This window comes from Aulonocara sp. 'chitande type north' Nkhata Bay, linkage group LG6 (genome assembly GCF_057382095.1).
Source record: "Aulonocara sp. 'chitande type north' Nkhata Bay isolate Kocher_YH1m ecotype deep benthic linkage group LG6, A_spYH_male_GT1.1, whole genome shotgun sequence".
Classification (NCBI taxonomy): domain Eukaryota; kingdom Metazoa; phylum Chordata; class Actinopteri; order Cichliformes; family Cichlidae; genus Aulonocara; species Aulonocara sp. 'chitande type north' Nkhata Bay.
The window spans coordinates 43,890,179-43,916,884 of NC_141349.1; the positions used below are offsets into that span (position 1 = coordinate 43,890,179).

Here is a 26,706-nt window from a genome sequence, read left to right on the forward strand (position 1 = left end):
TTCTGTGAGGGGCAGCCAGTCAGAAGAAAGCAGACTTAAACGTCGGGGACCAATCGTTCTACAGACCAAAGACTGTAGAACGATAACTGGAGAGCCAGACCAGGAAAAGACAACGATCATAACCACAAATCATTTCATGTCTTTGTGGATTCATTCACAGGGAAACTTCAGCACAGCAGCTGTGAGATCAGCCTCACTGAACCTCTTTGTTTATACCCGTCTCTTCATGACAACCTGTGACTTCATGCAAACCACACACGGGTTCTTGGAGAGCGCCCAGTTTGGGAAAAAGCCAACATTTTCACCACGGTGAAAGGATTCAATTGGCCAAGGATTTATGAGGAATGTCAACAGTGAAAACAGGGCTAAGGCTGACTGACGCTGTGTCCCAGCCCACAGTTCAGAGGAGATAAAGACACACAAAGGATTGCGCTGTACAAATAAAGTTGCTGCATGCTGCTGCCACAGTCGTTTTTCTGTATTGGACTGACACAGTGATGAGTATCAAATATGTTCCTCCAGCCACACAAGAAGATGATCAGAATAAAAACCAGCTCAAGTCCAGGAAACACATCTGCAGGAGGAATAATTTTAGGGTACCGCCGCCGTTATTGTGTTTAAATGGGAGATTGAGTTGGAAGCGTAATATTTGATATGAAGAATATCAAAGACTACTAAGCATTTCCACACACTTTCCTATACTATGGATAAAGATGGAAGCAACAACTTTGAAATTACCCACTGTGTGCAGACTTAATGCCGGTTTTTGGCTCACGCCATCTTAGAGGTGACCTTATGCTAATTAGTGCAGGCACTAAACCTGGAGCTCCGCCTTCTTGGACAGTCTGTTACTACAGTAACCTCACATGATGACATTAAAAATGCTCCAAAAGGCTCCAACAACGGTTCACAGGTCTCTGTTCAGGGACTCCAGTTAGCAAAGGTGAAGCTAGCAGACAGCTAGCAGCTACAGCCGCCTGTGCGGCCATCGGCCTGTTCCGTCAAAGAGGCCACGCCCCTAATTATGCAAACTTCTTGCCCCAGCAGTTCCACGTTCAAGAAGTTAGGGTGGCAAGGCGTCTTTAATCCTTACAGTCCATGTACACGCTTTGCTAACCAAGCTAGCTTGCAGTCTAAAAACTGGATTTTACAAACCAATGGGTGATGTGCATACTGTGACCTCACTCCTCGTGTACCACGTATTGGCTGTGAATAAATATTAAAACACGGAAAATAAACAGACATTGTGAAACTACGAATGTTAGCATACAATTATTGTTTAGGTTATCAAAACTCCATATTTATTGATTTATTTGTGTTTGCATGTCACATAAACCAGCTATAAAAGAGTAACTGTTACAGTTCTTTAAATAACACTAATCAAAGAAGCCGTCATCTCTGAGGTGGACCACAGTGACGGTCCAGCGTTTCCTGTGACGCACAAACAATTAGCTAAAAACGAAAAAACTCATCTGTAACTTTGGCTTGCTGGATATTGTTTGTATGATCACTGTTTTCATGTTATGCAGATGATTATTAAATAAAAAAGATTCGAATCCAAACAGACGCAGTTCTGACTGAAGCTCCTGCAGCGTCCACGTGTCGTCCCGAGCGTCTCTGGTGAGCTGCAGTCAGACGGGTTAGAGCGCCGCATCTTTCCTTCAGCATGTGAGTCCTGAGTGTGGAGCTCAGGCCGACATGGGCTCATAGGTGTGGAAATGGATTCCCTTGGAGCAGGTGATCTTCATCACCGCTCCGTGCAGACTGGTGTCCGTGATCAGCCTCATCATGCCCTCTGCTATCAGCGACGGCCTGCAGGTCAACAAGAAGAAAAACACACGCTGTTGTTTTTGCATCACAAATTACGACTTCATGACTTTCTTCACAAATTAAATTTTAACCATTAGAGAAACAAGTCATCCCACAGACACATCATTATCTACAGCATAGGTGTCAAACTCTGGCCCGCGGGCCAAATTTGGCCCGCAGCCTAATTACATTTGGCCCACGAAGCCATACCAAATTACTATTAGAGCTGGCCTACTGGTATTATACAGCTAATATATATATTGTTTAGTATTAAGCTTTGCTTGTTCCATATTCACTTTTCCAGCAAAACTTATTTGAGTCCATAAGAAAAGATTCATTCTTATATCTGGAGGAAGATTTTTTTTTCAATAAATATTAACGTTAGCCCGCGACTTTGTTCCAGTTTTGAATTTTGGCCCACTGTGTATTTGAGTTTGACACCCCTGATCTACAGCAACGTGTAAAATAAGGTAAAAATATACAATTTGTGCATGTAAATGGAGAGTCCTCTTCACACACTGAGGTTAATTATGGAGTTCCACAGGGTTCAGTGCTAGGACCAATTCTGTTTACATTTTACATGCTTCCCTTAGGCAGCATCATTAGAAGACATAACATACATTTACACTGCTATGCAGATGACACCCAGCTCTATCTGTCCATGAAGCCAGATAACACACACCAATGAGTTAGGCTACGTCCACACGTACCCGGGTATTTTTGAAAACGCAGATTTTTCTATGCGTTTGCACCTTCCGTCCACACGTAAACGGCGTTTTTGGTCACTGAAAACGGAGATTTTTAAAAACTCCGGCCAGGGTGGATATTTTTGAAAACTCAGTTTTTGCATTTACGTGTGGATGAGAAAAACGCAGAAAACGCAGCGTCAAAGGTGTGCGCCTTTTTTGACGGCACAATGTGCGCCACGTTATTGTTTCGGTGAAATGAATTTCTACAATACTGTTAATTCTACTCTCTGCAGTGTTTAAATGCTTACATATACACACAGTTACTGTCCCTCCACATATACGACTCGGTTCTGCTTCTATGCCCCAGCTTTGTTTACTTTTTCCCACCGAGGCTTCTAGACTTCTGATTGGCCAACATTTCTGCACGGTTAGGAATATATCGCCACCTGTTGCTTTGGCATGTTCATAGCAGCGTTTTCCTTCATTTCTGCCTTTATGTGTGGACGGGATTATTTTTTAAAACGAAAACGGAAAATCTCAGTTTTCAAAAATACCCGTGTACGTGTGGACGTAGCCTTAAACTGCAGGAATGTCTTAAAGACATAAAGACCTGGATTGGGGCTATATAAATAAAACTGAAATTTTTCCTAGCTTTAAAACTGGATTTGAAGCTAAATCAATGGATTATCTTGGCTCCCAGAATAGAATCCAAACAACTGATATCAATGAGCTCTTTAAACTTGCTGAACCTACTGGATCATCCTGTCTCAACCACTTAATTCAAATAATTCTTAACTGGATTTAAATGTGACTCAGCAAACAACTGTAACCATAACAACTTGATTCAAATATTTGAACTCGCCTGAACATAAAGGCCGACCCAGCGGGTTACCCTAACAAACTATCCTCTCGTTACTTATCTCCATGATTTAAGTCAAATTAAGAACATTCTTGATTCAAATGTCAACACCGACTACAGACGACTCTCATCTCAAACCCACTGCAGCCACTTCAGTGCCACCATCACATCATATTTATCCTCAAACTGACATTAGTCTAAACTATAAACGCTTCCAAATCTTAATCTGAGGAAGGAGAACCTCAGTCAGGAGTCTGAATCCTTATTTAGGCAACTGTGTAACATCGTGGAGGACTGTGGATCCCTGTTGGCCGTTTCCTTTGTTTCCAGAGTTCAGCCTTTCAGAAGTCACTGAGAAAGCTTTTACTCAAACTAAACTCACCGTAACTTTGAACTAAAATATAACGATTTACATCATGGGGATTTACTGTTGTCTCCAAAGGCAGGTTGAGTTTTTACAGAGTGACTAACACAAGTAAACACCACATTCCCTAAAAACACTACAGCTGCTGTTCTGCCCTCTTTCAGCGAGTCAGTGGATGTACAGATGCATATATCCACATGTGTTCAGGAAGTCATCTGGACTCAATTTCCTCTGACACTAAATGATTCCCTCCTGCAGAGCTTTCACAGCGTTGAGCAAACTGCACACAGCGTGCTCTCTGCACAGTGTGGACACTGTTCAGCGTCTCTCACAGCTGGACTGAACCGCTCCAAACGCTTCATCGGGTTTCCTGAAAGAGAAGAAGTCTTTCAAACAGCAGTGATGCAATCAGAGCAGAGACGGGTTTAAAGCGGAGTTAAGAACAGATCTGATCCGTGCTGAGCAGCAGGTCTCTCACTCGTCCAGCTTCATTCATATGAAGCTGAATGTCGCGTCCTCACCCAGACCTCTGAGCTCCCTGAGCACACTCAGCTGACACCAGCTGCTGCTGTAGCGCAGACAACTGAGGTGAGACCAGATCGGACTGCAATGTGCCAACGTTCATCTGCAGGAGGTTTAAAACACACATGAAACACTGCAGCAGCAACAAGCGCCAAACTTTGGAGCTAACGCTGATGTGCCAAAAACTGCAGTTCCTCTATCGTCCACACGAGGCTTTAAACAGGCACCTTAATAAACACGTTTGCATCAGTTTTGGTGATCGTTGCTGCTGACTGGCACATGGACTTACTGTAGAACTCCAAACTTGCTCATGCTCCGTTTGAAGTCGTCCTTGAACTTGACGAACTTGCCCATGTTGTCCTCGTCTTCCACCGACTGCAGCAGGGGCGTGTCGACGAAGGCCGGACACAGCGCGTGGATGCGAACGCCGTAGTCGCCCTGAATGGCCGCGTCCTGCAGCGACACGAGAACAAGCTGCTGAGCGGCCCTCTCATCCCGAAAGGCTTCGTGCTGCGCTTTCGCTAATGTGTGTGCGTCTTACCGCCATCGCTCTGGTGAAGCCAATGACTCCGTGTTTAGTGGCCGTGTAGACGGGCTGGTGAGGGGAATGCATGAAGGCTGAAAAAGGAAAGACCCAGAGGGAAAAACACGATGTTATCACAGTTTGTAACATGCAGGCCAAACACAGCTGCTGCAGCTGCACCTCGTTTTAAACGCCGCAGGCTCAGCTGATCCGGGTTTACTGGGATTAAACCCGACTCAGAGACCCGTCCGAGCATCCTGTCTTTGATGAAACAGTCACCGCGTGACTCGCTGCTGTTTCAGCTCCGTGAAGGCTTTCATAATAAATACACATTTCCTTCACTTTGTCCTCACAGTGCGTTGACGAGAACAACAAAGACAACGACCGGCGACCTGGCTGCACAAATGTCATGTGACCACATGACATTCAGACTCCTGAACTCTGCCTCCTGACATCTGACCCACGTTAAACTCATGGACTGAACATACACACACCCACAATGGACAACTGTACCCTCAAACACAATAATAACATGGACTGAACCACCACTCACAACCACCAGCACTTTATACAGCCTCTGTAGAAACTATCTACACCCTCACTTATCTTAACTGCACTACTGTATAGCTCTGTGTAAATAATCATTCTGTACATTCGATAATTTTTAATCCTACAACTGTTTACAACTTGCATAGTTCCCATTTCTGTATAGCTGTATATCTCAGATTCTGTAAAGTTATTTATTTCATATTCTGTATAGTTTTTCATATTTATATCCTGTTCATATCCTGTACATAGCTTGTACTCACTACAGCCTGTACATACTTATAGTTATAGAATATTCACAACATACTTCATACCGTGTACATTATAACATACCATAATAGACCCATTTCTGTAATATACTCACATATCTATATTATTGCTAATATATATTGTAATATATCTATATCACTAAAGCACTTCTGGATGGATGCAAACTGCATTTCGTTGCCCTGTACCTGTGCATGTGCAATGACAATAAAGTTGAATTCTATTCTATTCTATTCTATCCAAATGAACAACACACACACACACACACACACACACACACACACACACACACACACACACACACTGATGTTATCACCAGTGGGATGAGGGTGAAATGATTACCACATGTCTGCTGTTAGTGCAGGCTGAGCTGTGCTAGATCGACATCATGATGCATGATTAAAACAAACACAGATTAAATTCTGACGTGAAGCACAGACGATGAAAACGTGCCTGAGAATCGTCTGAGCGGCTCCACGTTAATCAGATATGTTTCTGAACAAAGCCGATAGAAAAATACTTTGTTATTGACCAAACGGATCATCTGTAATCCACACACATCACAGCTGGACCAGTGTCACATGACCCGGGGATGGTTCATCTCCTCAACTCTGAGAAACCAGGATAAAAACAGGAAATGACATCGACAGCGTCGGCCTCGGGGCTCAGGGCTGTGTGTCGGACAGGGTCGTCTGCAGTACGGGGGCCCCACAGGGAACGGTTCTGGCTCCGTTCCTCTTCACCATCTACACTGCAGACTTCTCCCACAATTCCACCCAGTGCTTCCTGCAGAAGTTCTCTGATGACTCTGCAATAGTCGGCCTCATCACTGATGGGGACGACAAGGACACAGAGGACTGACTCAGGACTTTGTGGACTGGTGCCAGCTGAACTACCTCCAGATCAACGCCAGTAAAACCAAGGAGCTGGTGGTAGACTTCCGCAGGCACAAGCATTCTCCACTGCAACCACTGAACATCCAGGGTATGGACATTGAGGCTGTGGACAGCTACAGGTACCTTGGTGTTCATCTGAACAACAGACTGGACTGGACTCATAACTCAGACGCCCTCTACAGGAAAGGGCAGAGCAGGCTGTACCTGCTGCGGAGACTCAGGTCGTTTGGGGTGGAGGGCCCACTCCTGAAGACCTTCTATGACTCTGTGGTGGCCTCAGCCATCTTTTACGGTGTGGTCTGCTGGGGCAGCAGCATCTCTGCTGGGGACAGGAAGAGACTGAACAGGGTGATCCGAAGGGCCAGCTCTGTTCTAGGATGCCCTCTGGACCCAGTGGAGGTGGTGAGTGACAGGAGAACGGCGGCTAAGCTGTCATCCCTGTTGGACAACATCTCCCACCCCATGCAGCAGACTGTGACAGCACTGAGCAGCTCCTTCAGTGGGAGACTGCGGCACCCACGGTGTGGGACGGAGAGATTTCGCAGGTCTTTCCTCCCCACTGCTGTCAGACTCCACAACAAAGACTTTAACTGAACAAACACACACATCCACACATGTGCAATAACACTAAGCGCAAAACTCTTCCTGCCATCGTTGTATTATACTCATATTGTATATAGCATTTGTCTTCTATTTTTATCCTATTGTATACAGTATTTTATTTTATTCTATTCTATTGTGTACAATGTCTCATAGATATATTATTCCAGTGTTCTTTCTCTATACAACTGTCCACTGCTGTAACAAAACAAATTTCCCACGCGTGGGACTAATAAAGGTTATCTTCTCTTCTCTTTATCGGGTTGATGACCACCGTCGTGCGACCACAGAGAAGATATCCTGGCTTTGCTGAGCTTTGTGTCACACTGCCTGGGCGTGACGTGAAGTTCTAATAACTGTCAGCCGATCTGTAGCTGGGAGCTCTCCCACAGGAACATCACTCAGAATCTTTGTGAAACACAAATATTTTTACGGCACAGAGCAGTGCGACCTTTGACCTGGAACCTAACACCTGCTCGAAGACCTCTGCCCAGACCCGAGGCCGCGAAAACAACGAAGGAAGGGTCAACCCTGGATCTGCAGCCTGCAGCGGGACAGCAGATACGAGTCACTGCAACATAATGAGGAGTGTGTGTGTCTGTGTGTAATCTAACCACACAGGAACTCACTATAATCTGTCTCATCTAATCATCGCCTACGTGGAGTTTATTTGCTCCAATGAAGCACGTTGCCGTTGCATGAGGGGACATCCCGAAGTGTTCTGGTCTCATAAACGGCGCTAATCCCACAGAAAACGCAGCTTCCTCGGAGCTCTGCGTGGGATGTTGTAGAGGAAGATCACGGCTCTCGCAGGCCTTTAAAGAGCAGCATGAGGACAATAAAACACCAGCAGAGCTCGGGACTCGTCTTTGTTGTGTTGGACTGTGATGGAGAGAAGATGTTGGAGGAGAATGAACTTTTCCATGACGGAGCGATCCACAGCCCTGGTGGATATCTGCCAACCTGTCATAGCTGCTTTTTGTTTCATGTGTTTCTAACACAACACCCACATCCAAGGAAGAAGAGGAATGTTTCCATGAGCCAGGCCTCCAGCGAGGACAGATTTCTCACAGCCACATTTTCTGAAAGGAGAAAGTCAGCGGAGAGCCAGGTGCTCCCAGCTGGTCCACTCCTAGAGCTCATATCACTCATTCATATCTGCTGTTACTCAGGAAGGGCACCATTTTGCTTCCAAGTATGTGACGAGGTCAGTGCTGACGCCCCGCTGTCGTGTTTTTAAGCTGCAGGTCTCTAAAGAGCTGCAGGGTTCATGCACAGTGAAGAAGGTTCACAGACACAGCGGCGAGCGCAGCGTTCAGCTCAGCTCGCCGCACAAAATAGAAGCAGAAAAGCTGACAGACAGGAAGCGCGCCCGGGTGTGCCGCTGCAGAAAACGTCCTTGTGATGAGGTCAGACTGAGCTGAGCTTTCTGCTGACCTTTGACTCGCTGCCCTCTGCCCTTTGAAATGAACAGGAAGAAAAAGCTGATTGTTGTATTTGCACTGGGAACATTAGTCAGCTGATTTTGGAGGGTGATGAGTGGGGGCGCCTCTTTCTCAGAGCCACTGGCAGCTCGCCGCAGCAGCAGCGACTCAGGCGAAGCGCAGTCACACGCCGCCGTGGCCTTATGGACACAACTGTCGTGTAATCTTTGGCGAACTTTAACATCCCTGAACAAAAATCGCTGTATGAAATCTGAAAGCCTGGCAGAGTGTCTGTTGTTTTAATAATACATGTTTCTGCACGTGTGCGTGTTACCTGCCATAGAGGATACATTGATAATGGTGCCTCCTTGCTTGCCGTTCTCTTTGCTCATGTGCTCCAGAGCCAAGTAGGTTCCCTTGATGACCGAGGTCTGCAGACAAAGATAAGACGAGTGTTCACAGCTGTAAACTGAGGCATGCGCTCGTGATGAGGAAGTTAAACATGCGTGAACCCACTGATAACACGCTTTAAAGACGAGCTTCTCACTCTTCACTGACTGCAAAGAATTGTTTCTTTAGCTCACATATCTGGCAGAACAGCTGACACAGCAACAGAAATGATGCGGTTATTGAAGCTCCAGTTAGTGTCACATTATTACTGTCATGTTATAGGCCCCCAAAACAGGGGGCAGGAGGGGGTCTGGATGAAGACTGGGTTAAAAGTGTTTGGGCATGGAGTCATGAAGCACTGAGGGACAACAAACAACAACAAATAAAAGAAAGCTGTCACGGCTGGCGGAGTGAGCTGTGTGGAGTGGAGGAAAAGGAGGACCCAAAATGCAGTAAACTGATGATACGAGTGAAGTTTATTTACACGGTGGCGGTGGCAAAAACAGGCAATGAAGCATAAGTAATTACAAACGGAAACCTAAACTGGGAGAAACTAAAGAGCAAACCTGAAATCTTACGAGACGCAGAGAGACGCAGACCAGGATACCAAGAAACACAGACCGACACCCACTATATATACACACACAAGGTAATCGGGTAATCGCACACAGGAGGGAAGAACAGCTGATCTGAATACACATGATGACTGGAGGACACAAGCTGAACACAATGACAACAGACACAGACTTTCAGAACAAAACAGGAAATCTAGAACCCGAACCGGACACAAGGGGGGAGGACACAGAATAAGTAGAACAGAGGGAAATAATCACAAAACACAAAACGCTGGGTCAACGACCCAGGACCATGACAAAAGCAGATTGTTTCTTGCCCACAGACACTTGGTGAGCAGTCAGGTGACTCACCCAGCAGCATCAGGACTCAGAGCACAGGTGAAGTGTTCACCTGGTCTCCTCTCCAGCAATGACCTGCTGAATATACCAAACTCATGTGCTCCTAACAGAGTCGTGTAGGAGGCAACACCCGGCCGTGCACACAAACACTCCCCCAGTCTGAGACCAGCAGGGCTGCATAAATGGACCCGACTCCAAAGACAAACAGCTCTTTGGGGCACCAGGTGTGAACTTACCTGAGAGTCAAGAAAACAAAGATGGAAAACTTTTTAATGAATTAAACTTTTGCTTTGGTTTAGCTGATGTCAGTGTTGGAATGAAAATGGTCTGACAGATCTGAAGTTTGCTTAAGAAAGAGAAGTGATACTGACAGCGTGAGACAGCGCACCTTTAAAGTGGTTAGCAGTGTATCAGCTCTTATCCGAGTATCAGGCTGTGACTGATTAAAGCATGTATGACGGGCTGACAGGAACCACAACACAAAGACGGGCTCAGACAGACCTGCCAGACACACAACGATCGTCGATGAGGAACTCAGCTCAACACAGAATCAAACATCACCGTCAGTTTAAGGCGCAGCAGTACAGAAACGCTCCCTCTGAGCACGCTGTTAATCTATTTTGTTCTTTTTATTCATCGAATTTTTTCCTGACCTCTGCTTTGACTCCGCTCTTGAAATCAGAGTTTAAAGACAGTGGGCTGTGAGAGCGTAGGCTGGGTCGGCTGTGAACTCTGGGATTAATAAAGTTATATGAATTCGAATCATAATCTGAGTAGTTTGATTCATTTCCTGCTCAAGCGTTCATAGATACATATAGGTGGGCATCATCTGCATAGCAATGAATACATATGTAGTGCTTTATAATAATATTTTCTAAGGAAAACATGTCTTTATCCTGTCTTCCTTCTCTCACCCCAACCAATCACAGCAGATGGCCCCGCCCCTCCCTGAGCCTGGTTCTGCTGGAGGTTTCTTCCTGTTAAAAGGGAGTTTTTCCTTCCCACTGTCACCAAAGTGCTGCTCATAGGGGGTCATATGACTGTTGTGTTTTCTATGTATGTATTATTGTAGGGTCGACCTTACAATACAAAGTGCCTTGAGGCGACTGCTGTTGTGATTTGCTGTGTAAATAAAGTTGAGTTGAATAATGTAAAAAGTATCAGTCTCAGGAAGTCCATGATTAACTTTGTTTTTAAGAAGACGCCTCGTTTGCATGAACACACTGTCAGACAGATGTGATACAAACCACTGCAACACATTTCCCTTTCTGCAGCTCCCGGTCCAGTGCTACCAGTGCCACCAGTGCCAAAGCATCACTGACTGTATGGGCAGACTTTTATTTTGCTATCACAACAAGGGCCTTTACGTAACATGCCGCACTCCATAAATGCACATCCATCACATCTTAAGTCCCACATTTGCGTTTCATACAGTTCTGTTGGAGTCGAAAGTTCACATCTGAAAACTTAAAACATCCCAAATATGCAACTAAGTGGAGGAAAGTATCCTCGAACTGGAACTTGGATGGAGTCTGACTCCAACAGCTGATGTGAACGGGAGCCAATTCAGGAACAATGAGTCACAGCGGTATGTTGTGAGAAGAGATCAGGTCTCTCTGCGGGCCACACTTTACAGAGTCTCGATGGTGGATCCCATCGTCGACCAGCTGTGCTGTTAGCAAGAAAGAGGCTTTTTTTAGTCCCTCTTGTGCTTGTACTGTGTCAGTCCCATATCACCGTCCACTGTCAGACTCAAATACAGTTGATAAGTCCTGTACTGGGCCCCGTATGAGTGCCTCAGTTTAAAACAAGCTGCTTTAGCCCCTCCCCTTAAAGGCCAACCTGTCTTTAAGCCAACGTTTCACTTATTGGCTGCCCATCATAAACAAACGTTTGAAAAGCAAGTATGTAGAGCTTCTGTGGCCCAGATTTCAGCCATTCGCCTGAGAAGACCATATTAGGATATTCCCTCTCTGTGACATCATGCAGTTCAATTCAGCTGTTGTTATTGAAACATATTTAGAGCTAACAGGAAGACGAGCTGTGAAACCGAGGGTTTAGAGCAGTCTGCAGCCCGAGCTTTGGCTCACAGAGAGGACTTGTACACTGACCTTATTATCTGAAGTATGGTCATGTTTAACATGAGCCTTCACTGCTGGAGCAGAGATACGTGACTGAAAATAAGGAAAACTCATGTTTATTTATACAGCAGGAAAGATCCACGGTAAGACGCGCAGCTCGTGTTTTTCCACTGTGGCTTGGTGTGAAGTCACAAGCAGCTGAAGTAATCTAACTGGTCCGGATCTTCAAACTGAGCTGAAGTATCTCGATTGAACTATTTTCATGTCCTTTTTCACTTTAAACCTGAGCTGTCGTTACTTTCTATTAGATGGAGAGCTGGAGGTTCTCCGTGCTGTAACACAGAGGTCAAAGGTGAACAGAGCAGGTATTTGTGACAGGTGACCAACAACAGCCGCAGACAGAGTGTTATTTTTACCAGCCAAACTAGAAACGACTGGCTAAGCCAATGAACTTATCAGGAAAGTCATTTCCGCCATCTATTCAGCAAGTGCCGGTGTCGCCCCCTGTTGGCACTGACACAGAATGAAGGTGGACAACACAGGATGTGATGTCAGCGGGTTAGCGTGGGGCTGAATTTATAATAAGACAAAATGTCAGAAGATGAGGCTGATAGTACTTTAGTCACCGCTTTCAGTTTCTGTATGTATACGCATGGATCGATGAGGACCTGCAGTTTTGGGAGCCTCGTCGCCACCATGAGAAGAATCCAACCGTTCACCTTCTGACAGGCTGACATTCCCCGACTACACGCAACATTTGTACTATTTTCAAGTGAGTTGCTGCCACAGGATAAACTTTTGTGTTGTGACCTGTGGCTCTATCTGGATCACATTCCAATCTAACTTTGAAAAATGTTTTGACTCCCTGCCTTCTTTGAGTGTTAGGTTACACCCGACATTCCTTATTCCACATGGCCTGGAAAACCTGCACAGTTCAGGAAGAGCTGAGGATCTAAAAGAGCGGTGTGCTCTGGATCCTCTGAGTTGCGATCTGAAAGGAAAAGCTCTATGCTACTTTAATAAATAAATAATTTTTTTTTATTTATATAGCACCTTTCTAGACAGAATCACAAAGTGCTGCACATAATAATACTTCTGATTAGGCTTCCTCAGGTTTTTCCTCAAAGCACAAAAAGAGATAAAGCTGCAAATGTTTCTGCTTCAATTATCTTACAGATTTATCATCCTTTGTAAAATGCATGTTTGCGATTGGTCAGATGCTGCACCTCCATCAGGTGAGCATCAGTGAGGTGCTGATGGGGAAAGATATCATGGGCATGCTAAGCTTCCTCTGATGCACCACCCCCGGGGCATCAGTCTGATCTAGCGTTCATGCATTAAGGCAGCATGCGTGTTATTTTGGTTTGCCATCTCACCAGGTTCACTTGGATGGTCTTCTCCCAGTCCTTTTCGTTGGTGATGCCGGCGTTGTTGATGACGATGTCCAGATGGCCAAATTGGTCCACGGTGTTCTGGAAGGTGTCTGTTCCACAGAGACAAGAAATCAAAATGGGGTGATTTCAGACGCTAATACAGGAACTTCTAAAAACATCAATGACAAGCTCCCATCAGAATGTAAACAGGGTTTCACTCATTAAGACTGCACTCGCTGTTATAACAGAGCCTCATTACCATCGTAGCACCATGTAGTTTACACTTTAATCTGCTTCATCGTTCTCAACACGCCAAACTTATCCGAGCTACTACCAAGAACTCTGGAAGTGCCCGGACCCTCGCTGTCTGGCTGTTCAGCCGAACTGATGCTGATCATCAAGCAAGAAAGGCCAATCGTCATGGAGCTGACCAAGAGGGGCCAATCATCATGGAGCTGACCAAGAGGGGCCAATCGTTATAGAGCTGACCAAGAGGGGCCAATCGTTATAGAGCTGACCAAGAGGGGCCAATCATCATGGAGCTGACCAAGAAGAGCCAATCGTCATGGAGCTGACCAAGAAGAGCCAATCGTCATGGAGCTGACCAAGGAGAGCCAATCGTCATGGAGATGACCAAGAAGAGCCAATCGTCATGGAGATGACCAAGAAGAGCCAATTGTCATGGAGATGACCAAGAAGAGCCAATCGTCATGGAGCTGACCAAGAAGGGCCAATCGTCATGGAGATGACCAAGAAGAGCCAATCGTCATGGAGATGACCAAGAAGAGCCAATCATCATGGAGCTGACCAAGAAGGGCCAATCGTCATGGAGATGACCAAGAAGAGCCAATCGTCATGGAGCTGACCAAGAAGGGCCAATCGTCATGGAGATGACCAAGAAGAGCCAATCGTCATGGAGATGACCAAGAAGAGCCAATCGTCATGGACCTGACCAAGAGGGGCCAATCGTCATGGAGCTGACCAAGAGGGGCCAATCGTCATGGAGCTGACCAAGAAGAGCCAATCGTCATGGACCTGACCAAGAGGGGCCAATCGTCATGGAGCTGACCAAGAGGGGCCAATCATCATGGAGCTGACCAAGAGGGGCCAATCATCATGGAGCTGACCAAGCTAAACTTTCCAGATCGCCCACATGAGATATGTATCCTCCATTCTGGGTCTACCTACATGTGCTGGTTTTGTTTTGGTATCAAGCATACTAGGTTTGACATTAAGCACCCCCCAGCTGACCTCTGTGCTGACTTCTTCTACCTCGGGGTGTCCAAGGACCGGGTTGTCTGGGGTAGCAGCAGCCGTTGGTGTTGTGTATTACTGTACAATAAAAAGTACTCCGAGGCGATGAAACTGAATTAAAAGTGAAATGCTGAGGAGGAAGTCAGTCTCAGGACCAGAGCCAGACTCCAAGCCAAAACAAACAACCTCCAGCTGGAAAACTCGTCCACATTTCCAGTTGGCTGTGATGTCATGAGCAGCAGGTAGAGATCAGTTTGTAAAAATGTTTAAAGTTCACCACAAGAAGTGTCAGTGGCCTGACTACTTCCTGAAATGTAACTACACACTGCAGTCTTCGAGAGGACTCACTTTACTTTACGTGTGAAAAGCTTGTGTGTGTTTCAGTTACAGGTTCAGCAAAGAGCAGGAATCCTGACACCGCGGGGTTTACACCCAAATAACTTGTCAGACGTGTCGGCCGAACGCACACGCTGTGACTGAGGGGCACATACATCATGCTGTTACGCAATCAGCCGCCAGCAGCCGGTTTATCTCTGCATGTGGGCGCGCACGATTGGTTACGCTAACAGCAACAGCAGAAACAGACCCCGAGGGAAAAACCGGAGAGGGTTAAACCTGCGTGTCTTCCGCATTCCTCACCTGGACACCTCGCAATTAGTGCTGAAGATGCAGAGACACAAAACAGAGCTGTTAACCGCACAGCTGCAAAGATGCATGAGTGCATTTAAACATGGTAAATCTCACCTTACCCCCCACACACACACAGACACACACACACAGGAGCTACAGCAAACAGCATTCCACAGCCGTTTGCCTGCAGGGATAGACTTTTTCAGTGTCAGACAATGAATCTTTGTTCCTCTCTCACTCTGTGACACACTTTTTCACTTACACACACTTAAATACTCGGCTTCTCCTTTTTCTCACCCAGGCACGCCCCCCCCCCCCCACACACACTAGCACACAACAGCGCCGGCAGAGCAGCAGAAAAGGAGAAGGTAACTGGAGAAAAATAAAAGGTCATGTGGTTGTAAATCAAACACAGGACAGGCTGAGTTTGAGCGGGACTCTGGGAGCGGCGAGAAAACTCGGAGCTCTGTTTGACCTCGGTGACAGGTTTGTGATAAATTAAATTAGCCCGCTTCCTCGTTGTCCAAGGCTCGGCGGTGCGCTGCGTTTGCATTACACAATTAACTGAACAGCTGCCAAACGCACTGACACACTGAAAGCTTTGACGAGAGTGACGTCAGCTCTTTTCTCGCGTCTTACGGCACGGCATAATTACCTCGCAGCGCATCTCCGTTGGCCACATCGCACTCAATGAACGTGCAGTTTCCTTCTCCGAACTCGGCGTCCAGCTGGGCCTTGCACTCCTCACCGAGGTCCTTGTTCAGGTCCACCATGGCCACCTGCAGAACAGAACTTTGAGATGGACTCTGCAGCACTTTGGTTACAGTGCAACACTTACTTTGCTCAGCAGACTATATTAGTCCTGTGGTTTCACAACTGTGCAGCTCAGACGGAAACAAACATTCATTTACTTAAACAGATGGCAAAGGAAGTTCCGAGAAATGACTGATCTCTCTGAAACGCCCGTGCTGCTGCAGAGAAGCGAGTCTTTCACAATGATTTCATTACAGATTAACCTGGATTAACCACAGACTCACCTTTGAAACCCTGCTCCTGTTAAAAAAACAAGTCAAACACTGAAGAAAAAAAGCTTTTGAGGTGAAAAGATGAAAAACACAACAGATCGAAGGAAACTAAAAGCTGCAAGCAAAAGTTGCAGCAGTACCGACCTTGGCTGAGCTCTGCAGCAGTGACTGGACCACAGCTCTGCCGATGCCCTGAGCACCCCCCGTCACCAGAGCCACCTTCCCATTCAGAGACATGCTCCCAGTACAGCTGCACTCTTCCTCCTTCTTCTTCTCTCGGTGACTGTTCTTCTCTTCCTCTCCTGCTCTGCGTCTTCCTGCACCTTTCTGCTCTCTCTCCAACTCAATCACATGTTTTCTCACCGCTCTGTTTTTATTCTTTTGGCTAAGCTGTTTTCCCCTCCTCCTCCTCCCCCCCCTCCCCCCTCGCCTTATCAGTCTATACAAACACTGCATGTGTGTGAGAGAGCGAGAGAGGGAGAGGTTAAGTAAACTCCGTAGAATAATAATTACAGGTTTAATCCAACTTGTTGTACCTGCCCTCCCGGCTCCTCCTCCACGCCCTTTCTTCTCCTCCCCTCCTCCTGTTTGATCAGCACACCTGAGCTCCTGAAATGTGTTGCTGTTTATATAAAGTCTGCATTTCAGGACATGTCAGAGACAAAACCTCAGACAGCAGCTTCTTTAAAGAGCTGTCAGTCTCTCATTGTTCTTCCTCACCGTTGGTTTTTCTCCTGCGAGGCTTAAGTGGCGTTACACAACAGCGGCAGCGCAGCTCGGGGATACGTTACAGCGAGCTTCAGGTCTCTGCACGTCCACTCTCACACTGAATGGGAACCAGCAGCTGATAATGACCAAATATGTGAAAATACCACCCGCTCCAGTGTGTTTTCCTTCTATTCTTTAAAAATAATAAAGACACATGAGGAAAGGAAAAGCTGCTGTATCTTCATGAACTTCACTATTTATATTCTGCACACTTTAGATTGAGGAACATCGCTACGCTTCCGTTCCTCTGACTTCCTGTACACGCTCTCTTCCTTTGACCTTCTTATTGTACATCCTTCCTTCATTCTTGGATCTGGAGATGATCTGCAGCGTGTTCAGCAGGCGCTCTTTAGATTTCTGGGATCTCCGAGGACCTGAAACAGCAGCAGAGGCAATATTTTGTGTGCCAGGTGAGGCCAGCCTGGACCGGACGGCAAACATCACAGGAAGTGAGGTCGCTGTGCACAAACTGGATAATAAAGATGGACACATGTTCCTCCTGCTCTGCTCTCCTAAACCTGCATTCTTGTTGGTGGCCAGCAGGTGGCGACAGCAGAAACGGGAGATATTAATGCACCTTTAGGAAATCATTTGTGTTGTAGTGATAAAGCTAAAGTGAAGCGAGTTAAGTCTGTGTATGCACTTACAAATACAACAGTACATGCACAGTAATACAAGGAATCAGCAACAACACGACATAAACAATAATAACAACGATGCGTGTATACATGTTAGTATGTAGCTCCTCCTTAATGGAGGTGAACAAAGCTTAAGCTTTGAATCAGGGCGACTGTGTCACAGACGAAGTCTGTGCAGGATTTTAAACTGTTGTTTTTTCCCAGATAGTTGAAGTCCTCCCAAATCCTTCGCCCCGGTCTGTCTGTACAACAAAGATCTGCTTTGTTAATGTCAGAGACGTCGACACTGTTGCAGAGACATTTCGAGATATCTTAAAGCTTTTGCTCAGCTTGATGAAAGTCCAGTAGCTCCTCGTTCTCCAGTCGGCTTCACATTTCAGACACACTGATGATTCAATATGAACCCAAACTGAGGAGGTCTTATGTTTCCATACAGGTATGTCTAAAAGAGCAATGAGCTCATAATATCCACAAGATCCAGTCCTCACGAATTCCAAAAGGAAGAACTAAACCTTCAGTTATTATTCGAGTGGACAGGAATCATCCTCTTTGGGGACCATTCATCTCAATGGACTCCTGTCTAACGAGCATATATCCCTATAGAGCTTCTCTAATCGTATCCAATAGTGGACTAAAGTTAGCCTTCGTTATCAGATAACAGTGAGGTGGTATAAACACACTAAAGTAGGCGAAACACGAGAGAGAACATTTAAAGGGGAGCATGTAAAAGACAAAGTGTGAGATAAAAATAATAAATCGAGTAATTCTGAGATTATTTTATGAAATTTCTGACTGATTATAATCGCAGACGCTCTGGGCTCTGATTGATCTTTTGAGGCTTTTTGAGCTACAGGTGCTGCAGAGCCCTCGTGAAGAACTTTAACCTTTTAAAACCGGAGCGCGGTCCATCTGAGTTCCTCTTTGCGACGTGCAGAAAGCACGTTTGTCTCTTACGGTTACTAGAAACAAGAAACAGCAGACCATCGTTGTTAAGAAGTGGCTCCCAAGTTTATTTTAGTCTGAGAGAGTTTCATGTAAAATATCCACAGCTTATTTTACAAAAACGTGTGTGTGTGTGTGTGCGCGCGCTCTGAACTGGAATGTAGAAGGAATGCTTGACGGATGTTCAACGACTACAAGGATGCGGTGATGAAATAAAACCTGTCAGACCCGAAGCGGCTCTGACGTGATGGCAGTCGGCTTTGTTTTTACAGTGCAGTGAACAAAGAGTCGCAGTACGCACACAGCTCGACAACTTTATGTCCACAAATTGACACGTTCACCACAGCGCAAGTAGAAATACAAACACAACAGATGCAAAATTAATGGCTGTGAAATTATTTTCTTCGTATCCAGATGCAGCGAGGGACCTCGGGGCTCCAGAGCCGAGCTGGATTCAGACAGTCTGTATGAGCCGCTCGGCCCATAAAACAGAAGCAAAAAGAACAAAGCACACAGATCCAGATACACATCGATATGAACGTTTAAAGATTTTAAACCTTATTTGTGTTTCAAAGAAATGAATAACCTCGGACCGACAACACAAATGTACAGTGTGTGTGTGTGTGTCACAGAGTGAAAACAGTGCTGTAAACTCATCCAGAGTGACGGACATGTGACCGACTGCTCCAACAGAAGTAAACATCTACACAGGCTGCAGTTCCTCTAACGTCCAGCAGAGGCTCCAGCAGTGAGTCCGCAGAAACACGTTCTCCTCCTGATAGGCCGAGGACACAGGCGGCTTTAGCTGCTAGCTGTCTGCTAGGCTTCACCTGAACTGACCTCTGGACAGTGTTTGTGCTGTTTTAATGATTATCTGACCATCAAATGTCAGCTGTGAGGTTACTGTCCAACAAGTCTGAACAGTTTTACTGAGTGAAATTCCAGGTTTTTAATGTGATTTTAGTGACCAGCTGGTATTTGTTGCCTGTGGATGCAGACTGCTAACCAGGCTGGCTAGCATTAGCTAATAACTTTCTCCTGTAAGTACGGTCACTTCTGGCTCTAAAAACATTTGGCAGTGTTACAAAATCCATCTTTTCTATACAGGCTGTGACACGTAGCTAAACATGGTCTTTTTAACAGAACAGACGAGGCCGCTTTAAGTTAATGTAATGGATGATGTAACGAATTATCTTTCACAGCTGGGCCCACGTCCTCATGTAAGTTTGGTAGCGTTTTAGCAGGTAAAAGTGATGCTTTGACATGAATTGAGCTGCGGTTTGGGGAAGGCCTCGAAGGGGACTGGCGAAGGCTCCCGGGCGGATCCCCGTGGACGAAATAGAAGTGAAGAAGCTAAAGAGTGGAGAACAAGGAGGGAGGGGCATGTAAACGAGAATGATCGGCTTGCAGAACTGGGGGAACCGATATAGGTGACAGCCGGAGAAGCGTGTTTGGAGGCGTGGTCCCGCTCCTGAAATTCCGATACATCAGTCATCTGTCAGTGCGGCCCAGGGCGGCTGTGGCTACAATGTAGCTGCCATCACCAGTGTGTGAATGTGTGGATGACTGAATGTAGTGTGGAGCGCTTTGGGGTCCTTAGGGACTGAGTAAAGCGCTATACAAATGCAGGCCATTTACCATAATCTCCAATACAAAAAGTAAAGATGATGTAATAGATTACACACCTGTTACGTCACAGTGTCATCTCCCTGTGCCACAGCCTTTCTTTCCAGGCCGACTCTGAACCTGAGCTGCTAAATCTGAACTTATTTCACTCTCTGAAAATCAGCTGATTGAAACACATGCTGCATAAAATTGACCAAAAACACAAAATCAAAGCACATAAAGCAGCAACGCAACTGGGACATCATCAAAACAAGTAGATTTCCACACCGACTGTGTCCTAACGCTATACCAAGCAGTAATCAGCACATCTGACTGTGGACTAAGACGATGGACACGAGCACAGAAATGAGAGACATGACGCAAACGTGCACAGTCAGGATGCGATGCAGAGTCTGCACACAGCTGCAGACGGCCGGCTGTTTTCATCACAACTATGCAAATATTTCTGGGAGGGAAACACTGATGTAAATAACGCAGCGACGGCGTCGTGTTAAGCTAACTGAACATCCTTCCAGGAAACAGTTTGGACAAACGTGGCCTGAGCGTGAAGCTGGTTCAACAGGAGTGCTGCACACAGCACAGAGGAGAGCAGCGTGCGACTGTGCCGCCATCACATTCTGTTCGCTTTAAACAAACAAAGATTTCTCAAAAACAAATAAAAGGGCTAAACTGGCATCACAGCTGGAACAGGCTGACCACGACTACCCGAGTCCTGTTGAACAGAAGACACCTGAACAACGTTTGGTTAATCTCGCCTCCTCACCTCGTTGCAGAGTCCTCAAACCTGGAGCCTTCTCCCAGCGCTGCTGCAGCGATTATGTCACTGTGACACAGTGTCAGTGAACTTTGTGCAGAAAATGAGGTTTCATTATTAGGAAACTGGCTAAACGTGCCAAATGACTGCAGGATATAAAAGGAGATGACTGAATGCTGCAGCTCCCCCCTCACTGCTCATGTCAGCAGCTGAAAGTAATTAAAGTTACCACACTGCTTCCTAGAAAACACAACAAAATTCCAAAGAAAGTCCGTGAACGGTCAAAGTGACGTAAGCCAGCAGTAATTCATCCCAAAAACAAGCAAAGCAGAGAATCGCTGCGTTTCAGACCTGAACTAAAGTCACAAAGCTGAAGCGACTGACTGCACCTCACACTTTCTCCAAATGAATTTCAAATGTCAAAACTCTGTCGCACAAAAAATGAAAATGAAGACTGGAAATGTGATGAACCTGGGTCTAGCTGCTCGCATGTTCTTAAAGGGAGTGAGTGTGAGCTTCCAGTGTGACTGTGCGCCGCCGCCGCCGCAGCGTGGGACGGCCACTCCCGACATACGCAGTGAGGTTTGAGTGTGTGGGTCGTGTAAGCATGTATGACACATCTGTAATGAAACATCAGGGCGTTGTCAGCGTGTCAGGGAGGAAATCAGTGCAGAAAGGACAACTCTCACAATGGGTGCATCGAACCTGACTCACACAGATCCCATGATGCTGAGTGACAGAAAGCTGCAAAGATGCACAGCTTTTGTTTGGCTGTTCTTTCTTTTGCAAGCGTCACTTTAAACGGAGAGGAAACCTGAACTGGGCGGCTCAAGTGTTTTGATCTTCAGCTGAAAGATGAAACCATCGCTGCAGTTCCTCTGACGTCCACTAGAGGCAGTGAGCCAGCCCCGATAGACTCCCGCCTCTGCAGCAGGTGGATGGCGACACAGGCGGCTGCTAGCTTCACCTGAACTGGACCTCTGGACCGTGTTTGTGCTTTCGGAGCCTTTTGGAGCCATGACATCATGTGACCAATAACATGGCTGCTGTGAGGTCACTGCACTTGGAGTCGTATCTGGTGAGCGAAATTCAAGGTTTTTACTTGGATGACACTTTGTTTTGCCACACCCTTACATGCAGTCTGCTAACCAGGCTAGCTCATGTAATCGCTTCCCCTTTGGCAGCCAGAACGGTAACTAAGGCTTTGACATCAGAGTCCTTCTCAGGTTTGTGGCTTTCACTTCTTTCCAGGCGGTTTCAGATCAGGTCAGCCTGAGCTGATCTGAAACAGATCTGTCACGAGAACAGACACAATACTAAAACTCACAGAAAACTCAGGACTATGGTACAGTGTCTTTGTCTGTCTTTTATGTGCAGTCTTTGTCTGAACCAGTATTGTTTCAGAGGATTAAACAGACGAGCTCACACTTTTCAGACTTCAGACTGCGGTGGAGCGACGGAGGCTTTAACTGTAGCAGAGACAGACAGATCTAAGCTGCACTTCTCCACCCGGAGCCCGAGCTCAGCTGCACGCCGCCTGCCGCATTTCAGTCTGGGAATCCGGCTTTTTCAGACTTTTACATTAGTATGCTGATGAGATACGTCCACAGCACACAGGATATCTACACACTTGTCTTTTTACTGGTTATTTTTCTAAATACTTTTAAGCTTCCAGAAGTTTTACGTTCAGCTGATAGCAGACCTGTGATCGCTGAGACTGCATCAGCGTCTGGGCCTCTCAGGGAAATCGAATCCTCACACCTGTTATACACAACACAGCAGACCTGGAAGTGAAGCTGCAGGCTGTGCTTCAAACTCAAGACCACTGTGCTGACTGATACACTGCCTGTGTCTCCACCCACCTGTTTATCACGAGGCCACGCCCCTCATAATGCGAAGCCTTACAGTTTAAATGGATAGAGTTGTTACAAATGGTGAAATCAGCTACAGAGACCAGATGGTCTACGAGTCTACAGGCGCTGACTCACTTTTGGCGCCGCCCTCTAGAGGCCATTAGAGGAACTGCAGTTTCTCGCACTTACGTGTGGTTGAGACGTTCAGCCCAGCTGGCCGTGAGTCACAGTATCCTTCACGCTATTGATCGAGCTGGTTTCAGTTAACTGAAATCCCCCACTTTGTCTTTGGCAGGTCAGATTTTCCACCACTAAAATATTATCAGACTGGAAAAGAATGAATTCCACGTGGAGGACGTAATCCCGACACGTGGCGCCCTGTCTGCTGCTCCGTCACGTCTGCCACGCACTCTTCAACAACATTTTTAATTTCAACATCACAGACTTGGTATCAAAGACTATCAGAAGATTATTTTTAACTACATGAACCTTTAAAAAAGTTTTCTGTGGTTTTCAGGCAGAGATCCAGTTTATCCATCCTTCATGACAAAGATCATCCTGATTGGCTCTCTGGGGTTCATGGAAAAGGAAATGCAGATGTTCGTGCGCCTGCGTCTGAATAATCTCTCGTCCTTTGTCTCTACTGCTTATGCACGTCCTCGTGCCGCAGTATCTTGTACAGGACCCAGTAGAATATGTTGAAGAAGAGGAAGGCCAGCGGGAAGCCGGCCCTCGACACAGTGTCAATCTTTTTGGCTCGGTCGATGAACAGCTTCCTCATCTCCTCCATGCTTTTACCCCCACTGGCTGCTGCAGGTGCATTCTGGGTAGCGTTCTGCGCCGTGGCTCCCGGCGTGTTCAGTGCACTCACGGCGTTGTTGGCGCTGGCCTTCGACTCCTTGCTGTTACTCGGGGTGGAGGTCACGGCGGCAGCAGGGGTCAGCCTGCTCTCATGTGCCCCCCCTTCCTGTTGGAGAGACGAGGAGGAAGAGGAGGAGCAAGGGGAGGAAGGGGTAGGGGGTCACAGATTATTTGTGAATCTGTTCACCGGTTTGGCCTCTGAGCGAGGCACCACACCTGACCAAAGCACAAAAACGAAGAAGCAAATGAATTCAGATTTCCTCGGGTTGGTGCTCGGAGCTACTTTCTCTACGTTCCTGTTTAAAACCTTCTGAAGCTGACCTACAGACAAACACCAGCTGTGAGGCGTTAAAGAGAAACCAGCAGTGCAACGAGTCATTAAGAGTTTAGCTCAGAGTTTAAACTCTGCCCCCTGGTGGTGAAAGCTTTAGTTAAACTCTGCTGAGGAAATTACAAAAGGTATCTTTACACCTGCCGCGTGCTTTTGAATCAAATTTTAGGCAGAAATGTGACGACACTGAGCCGAGAAATGTTTGTATATGAGATCATAATAAGGATGAAGATGTTTTTGGGAGCCATTGATTCACAAAAATAATCTAAAGATTAGTTCAGGTGTTACAGCTGCGGTTTCAGTTAAATGTGCAGAGAGATGTCAGCCATCAGTAAACAGCTGTATGTATCCAAACCTTCCTGCCCTGAGGTCTGATTACTGCCAGGCCTGCTGCCATCACTAAAATAGACGAAGACCAACTGAAGCAGACTGAAAGATCTCAAACGGCAGCACGCCACGATCTCAAGAAGCAGCTGAGGAGCAAAGTCAGTGACATCATCAGCCTGAGAGGGTGACGGAGACATTTCTAAGGCTGTGGGACTCCAGCGACCCACGCTGAGAGCCTGGAAAACCATCGCCGACTCATCCAGGAGGTCACAGAAGAGCCCAGAACAACATCTATTAAGCTCAGCTAGGGTCAGAGGTCACGACTCAACGGTAAGAAAGAGGCGGGGCAAAGATGGGAGAGTCCAAGCAGAAACCACTGCTGACCAAGAAGATCACAAAGTCTCGTCGCACATCTGCCAACAAACATCTGGAGGATAATATTCTGAGGGCTGACGAGACAGAAGCTGAACTTTCTGGAAGCTTTGAGTCACGTGTGCATCAGACTAACCACGCAGGAACCAGCAGCTCCGCCTTTGATTGGCTCAAAGGGACAAAATAAAGGTTCTGGAGCGTCCGAGTCAAAGTCTGGACTTAAACCAGACTCAGATGCTTTGATGCTGGAAACCCTCCAGTGAGACAAACAGCAGGTATCAGGTTACACTCAGGACAGGCAGGTGTGGATACCTTTGTTCCCTTAATGAGTGACATCATCATTTAAAAACCATGCCTGTGTATAAACAGTGATGTCAGAGTCTGTGCTGGCGTCCTGTGATTTTTGTTCTTTGGCTCACAGACTTCCTGTCAGCTTACAGCATCCTCAGACTGTCCACACAGTCAGGCCGCTCTGCAGGCGGCCGGTGGGAGACAATGTCCCAGCCTCCAGCTGTTCATCATCACTGAGCGGCCGCGTGTTTGTCTGGACAAACCGACACATACTCTGTAAGCTGAAGACATTTCTGAGCACAGTTAAGCTCAGCTGAAGTTTTACATGCTCACTCAAACTGTCCTGATCCAGATGTGCACTCATCTGGAAATATGTCATTAAAAACCACAGAAACAGTCACGACTCGCACACATCAGAGAAATACGTTTATGTTCGTGTCACCATTTTACTCCTTCAACACATCCTGTCTTATTTATGAAGCTGCTGTGTGAAAAGTGTCAGACTGATGGAGGAGGAGCTCCTGCAAGAGAAACATGCGCACAGACACACACACATGCAGCGTGGCATTACCCCGTGGTTGCTGGTGTAGATGTTGGTCATAGATCCGTACAGAGGCTCTGCCGCTTTGAGGCCGTCGTCAGTGTTAATACGACGAAGGGACTCGGCTAGCTCCTCTGGATCAACGGCACCTCCACTGATCTACCGACCGACAGCATGCACACGTCAACAGAAAGCAAAAGGAAGAACAAAAGAAAAAGAGCAGGCTGGGCCGCTCAGCCGTTCAGTCAACGCAGGGAAACGTTCAGCTGCTTGCACAGACGCACAGATAGGAACGCTGATGGATTTGCATCAGACGCTGTCTATGAGCTAAATCGACCGTAAAATGATTTTTTATGTGTTTTCTTTTCCAAAATTGTTTCCATGTGTGTTTGTTTTTATTTCATTGTGTTAAACAGTAAACTTAGTGTGTCTGCAGGTCTCTGTTCACATTCAGTCTTCAGACCCACAGGCTCAGCGTCTGTGCTTTCATCAGGACGTGTCAGTGACACGTTTGTGTTGGCGAGTTGACTGAATGCTGATCTTCCAGCCCGCCGAGGTCGTGATCACGCACCGAGCTCAGGCTCATCCGGGTTGGATGGCTGCAGAAACACAGAATCATCACACTGATGCGGTTACATGCTGCGTCATGCACCGATACAGCGAGATGACTCAAACATGCGGAGCGAGAAGCACCGATTCCTCCACCACTTCCTCCTCCCTCTCCGGCCCAGCTCCAATCCGACCTGGCGCTCCACGCTGAGCTGGAAGCTCAAACGTCAGATGGAAGTGATAAATCCATTTCTGACATGCTCCCACATATCTCTGTCTTTCTATAAATTCTAATAAGAATAAAAATAACGAGTTAGCACATTTCAAAAGTGTTTCCATAGAAACAAACGAGATGTGTGTGCAGGTTTATACGTGACACACGTCTAAAGCTAATCCAGACTTTTATCCTGAAATCTTTCAGGGATTTTTCCACCCTGGGATGGGCCAAAAGTGTACTTATGACTTCTGCACAGATATATGAAAAATTTAAATAACAGAAGTTGGAAGAGATTTTTTCCTGGATGCAGCGAGTCAAAGTTTTCCTTAGTTTTCCTGAACTCTAAACATCGGACGAGGCTGAAAATTCCCACGATGAATGATTTGTGCTGCTGTCAGCGTTCCCCTCAGCCGGGGTGCTCAGCCTCAGCCTGGACGGCGTGGACCTGCGCTCCTCACAGTGAGCCGGAT

The 26,706-nt window shown here is 46.5% G+C and overlaps 2 protein-coding genes across 3 annotated transcripts in view; both read right to left on the bottom strand.

The window, feature by feature from the left end:
- Positions 1-1,272: 1,272 nt before the first annotated feature.
- Positions 1,273-16,637, bottom strand: hpgd (15-hydroxyprostaglandin dehydrogenase). Its single transcript, XM_086297209.1, has 7 exons — positions 16,311-16,637; positions 15,797-15,920; positions 13,261-13,367; positions 8,834-8,930; positions 4,785-4,861; positions 4,533-4,696; positions 1,273-1,812 (listed from the first exon to the last, which is right to left on the bottom strand). Exons 1-7 carry the CDS (start codon positions 16,620-16,622, stop codon positions 1,689-1,691), a joined length of 1,005 nt encoding a protein of 334 aa, XP_086153335.1. The 5' UTR covers positions 16,623-16,637; the 3' UTR covers positions 1,273-1,688.
- A 5-nt stretch (positions 16,638-16,642) lies between these two features.
- glra3 (glycine receptor, alpha 3) overlaps positions 16,643-26,706 on the bottom strand; it is a 58,789-nt gene continuing 48,725 nt past the window's right edge. The window contains exons 9-10 of one of the 2 annotated variants that reach the window (XM_086297173.1): positions 25,501-25,629; positions 16,643-23,714 (exon numbers count right to left, since the gene is read on the bottom strand). In XM_086297173.1, the coding sequence (XP_086153299.1) occupies positions 23,388-23,714; positions 25,501-25,629 (456 nt within the window). In that variant the 3' untranslated portion in view covers positions 16,643-23,387. The remainder of the gene's footprint in view (positions 23,715-25,500; positions 25,630-26,706) is intronic. The other variant, XM_086297174.1, reaches the window with a different exon arrangement.

Coding starts and splice junctions, on each gene's coding strand:
- hpgd (XM_086297209.1), bottom strand. CDS start 16,622: ATGCAGTGTTTGTATAGACTGATAAGGCGAGGGGGGAGGGGGGGGAGG. Junction 15,921..16,310: donor TGCTGCAGAGCTCAGCCAAG/GTCGGTACTGCT, acceptor TCTGTTCTGCAG/GTGGCCATGGTGGACCTGAA. Junction 1,813..4,532: donor AGCAAGTTTGGAGTTCTACA/GTAAGTCCATGT, acceptor GTTGACCTGCAG/GCCGTCGCTGATAGCAGAGG.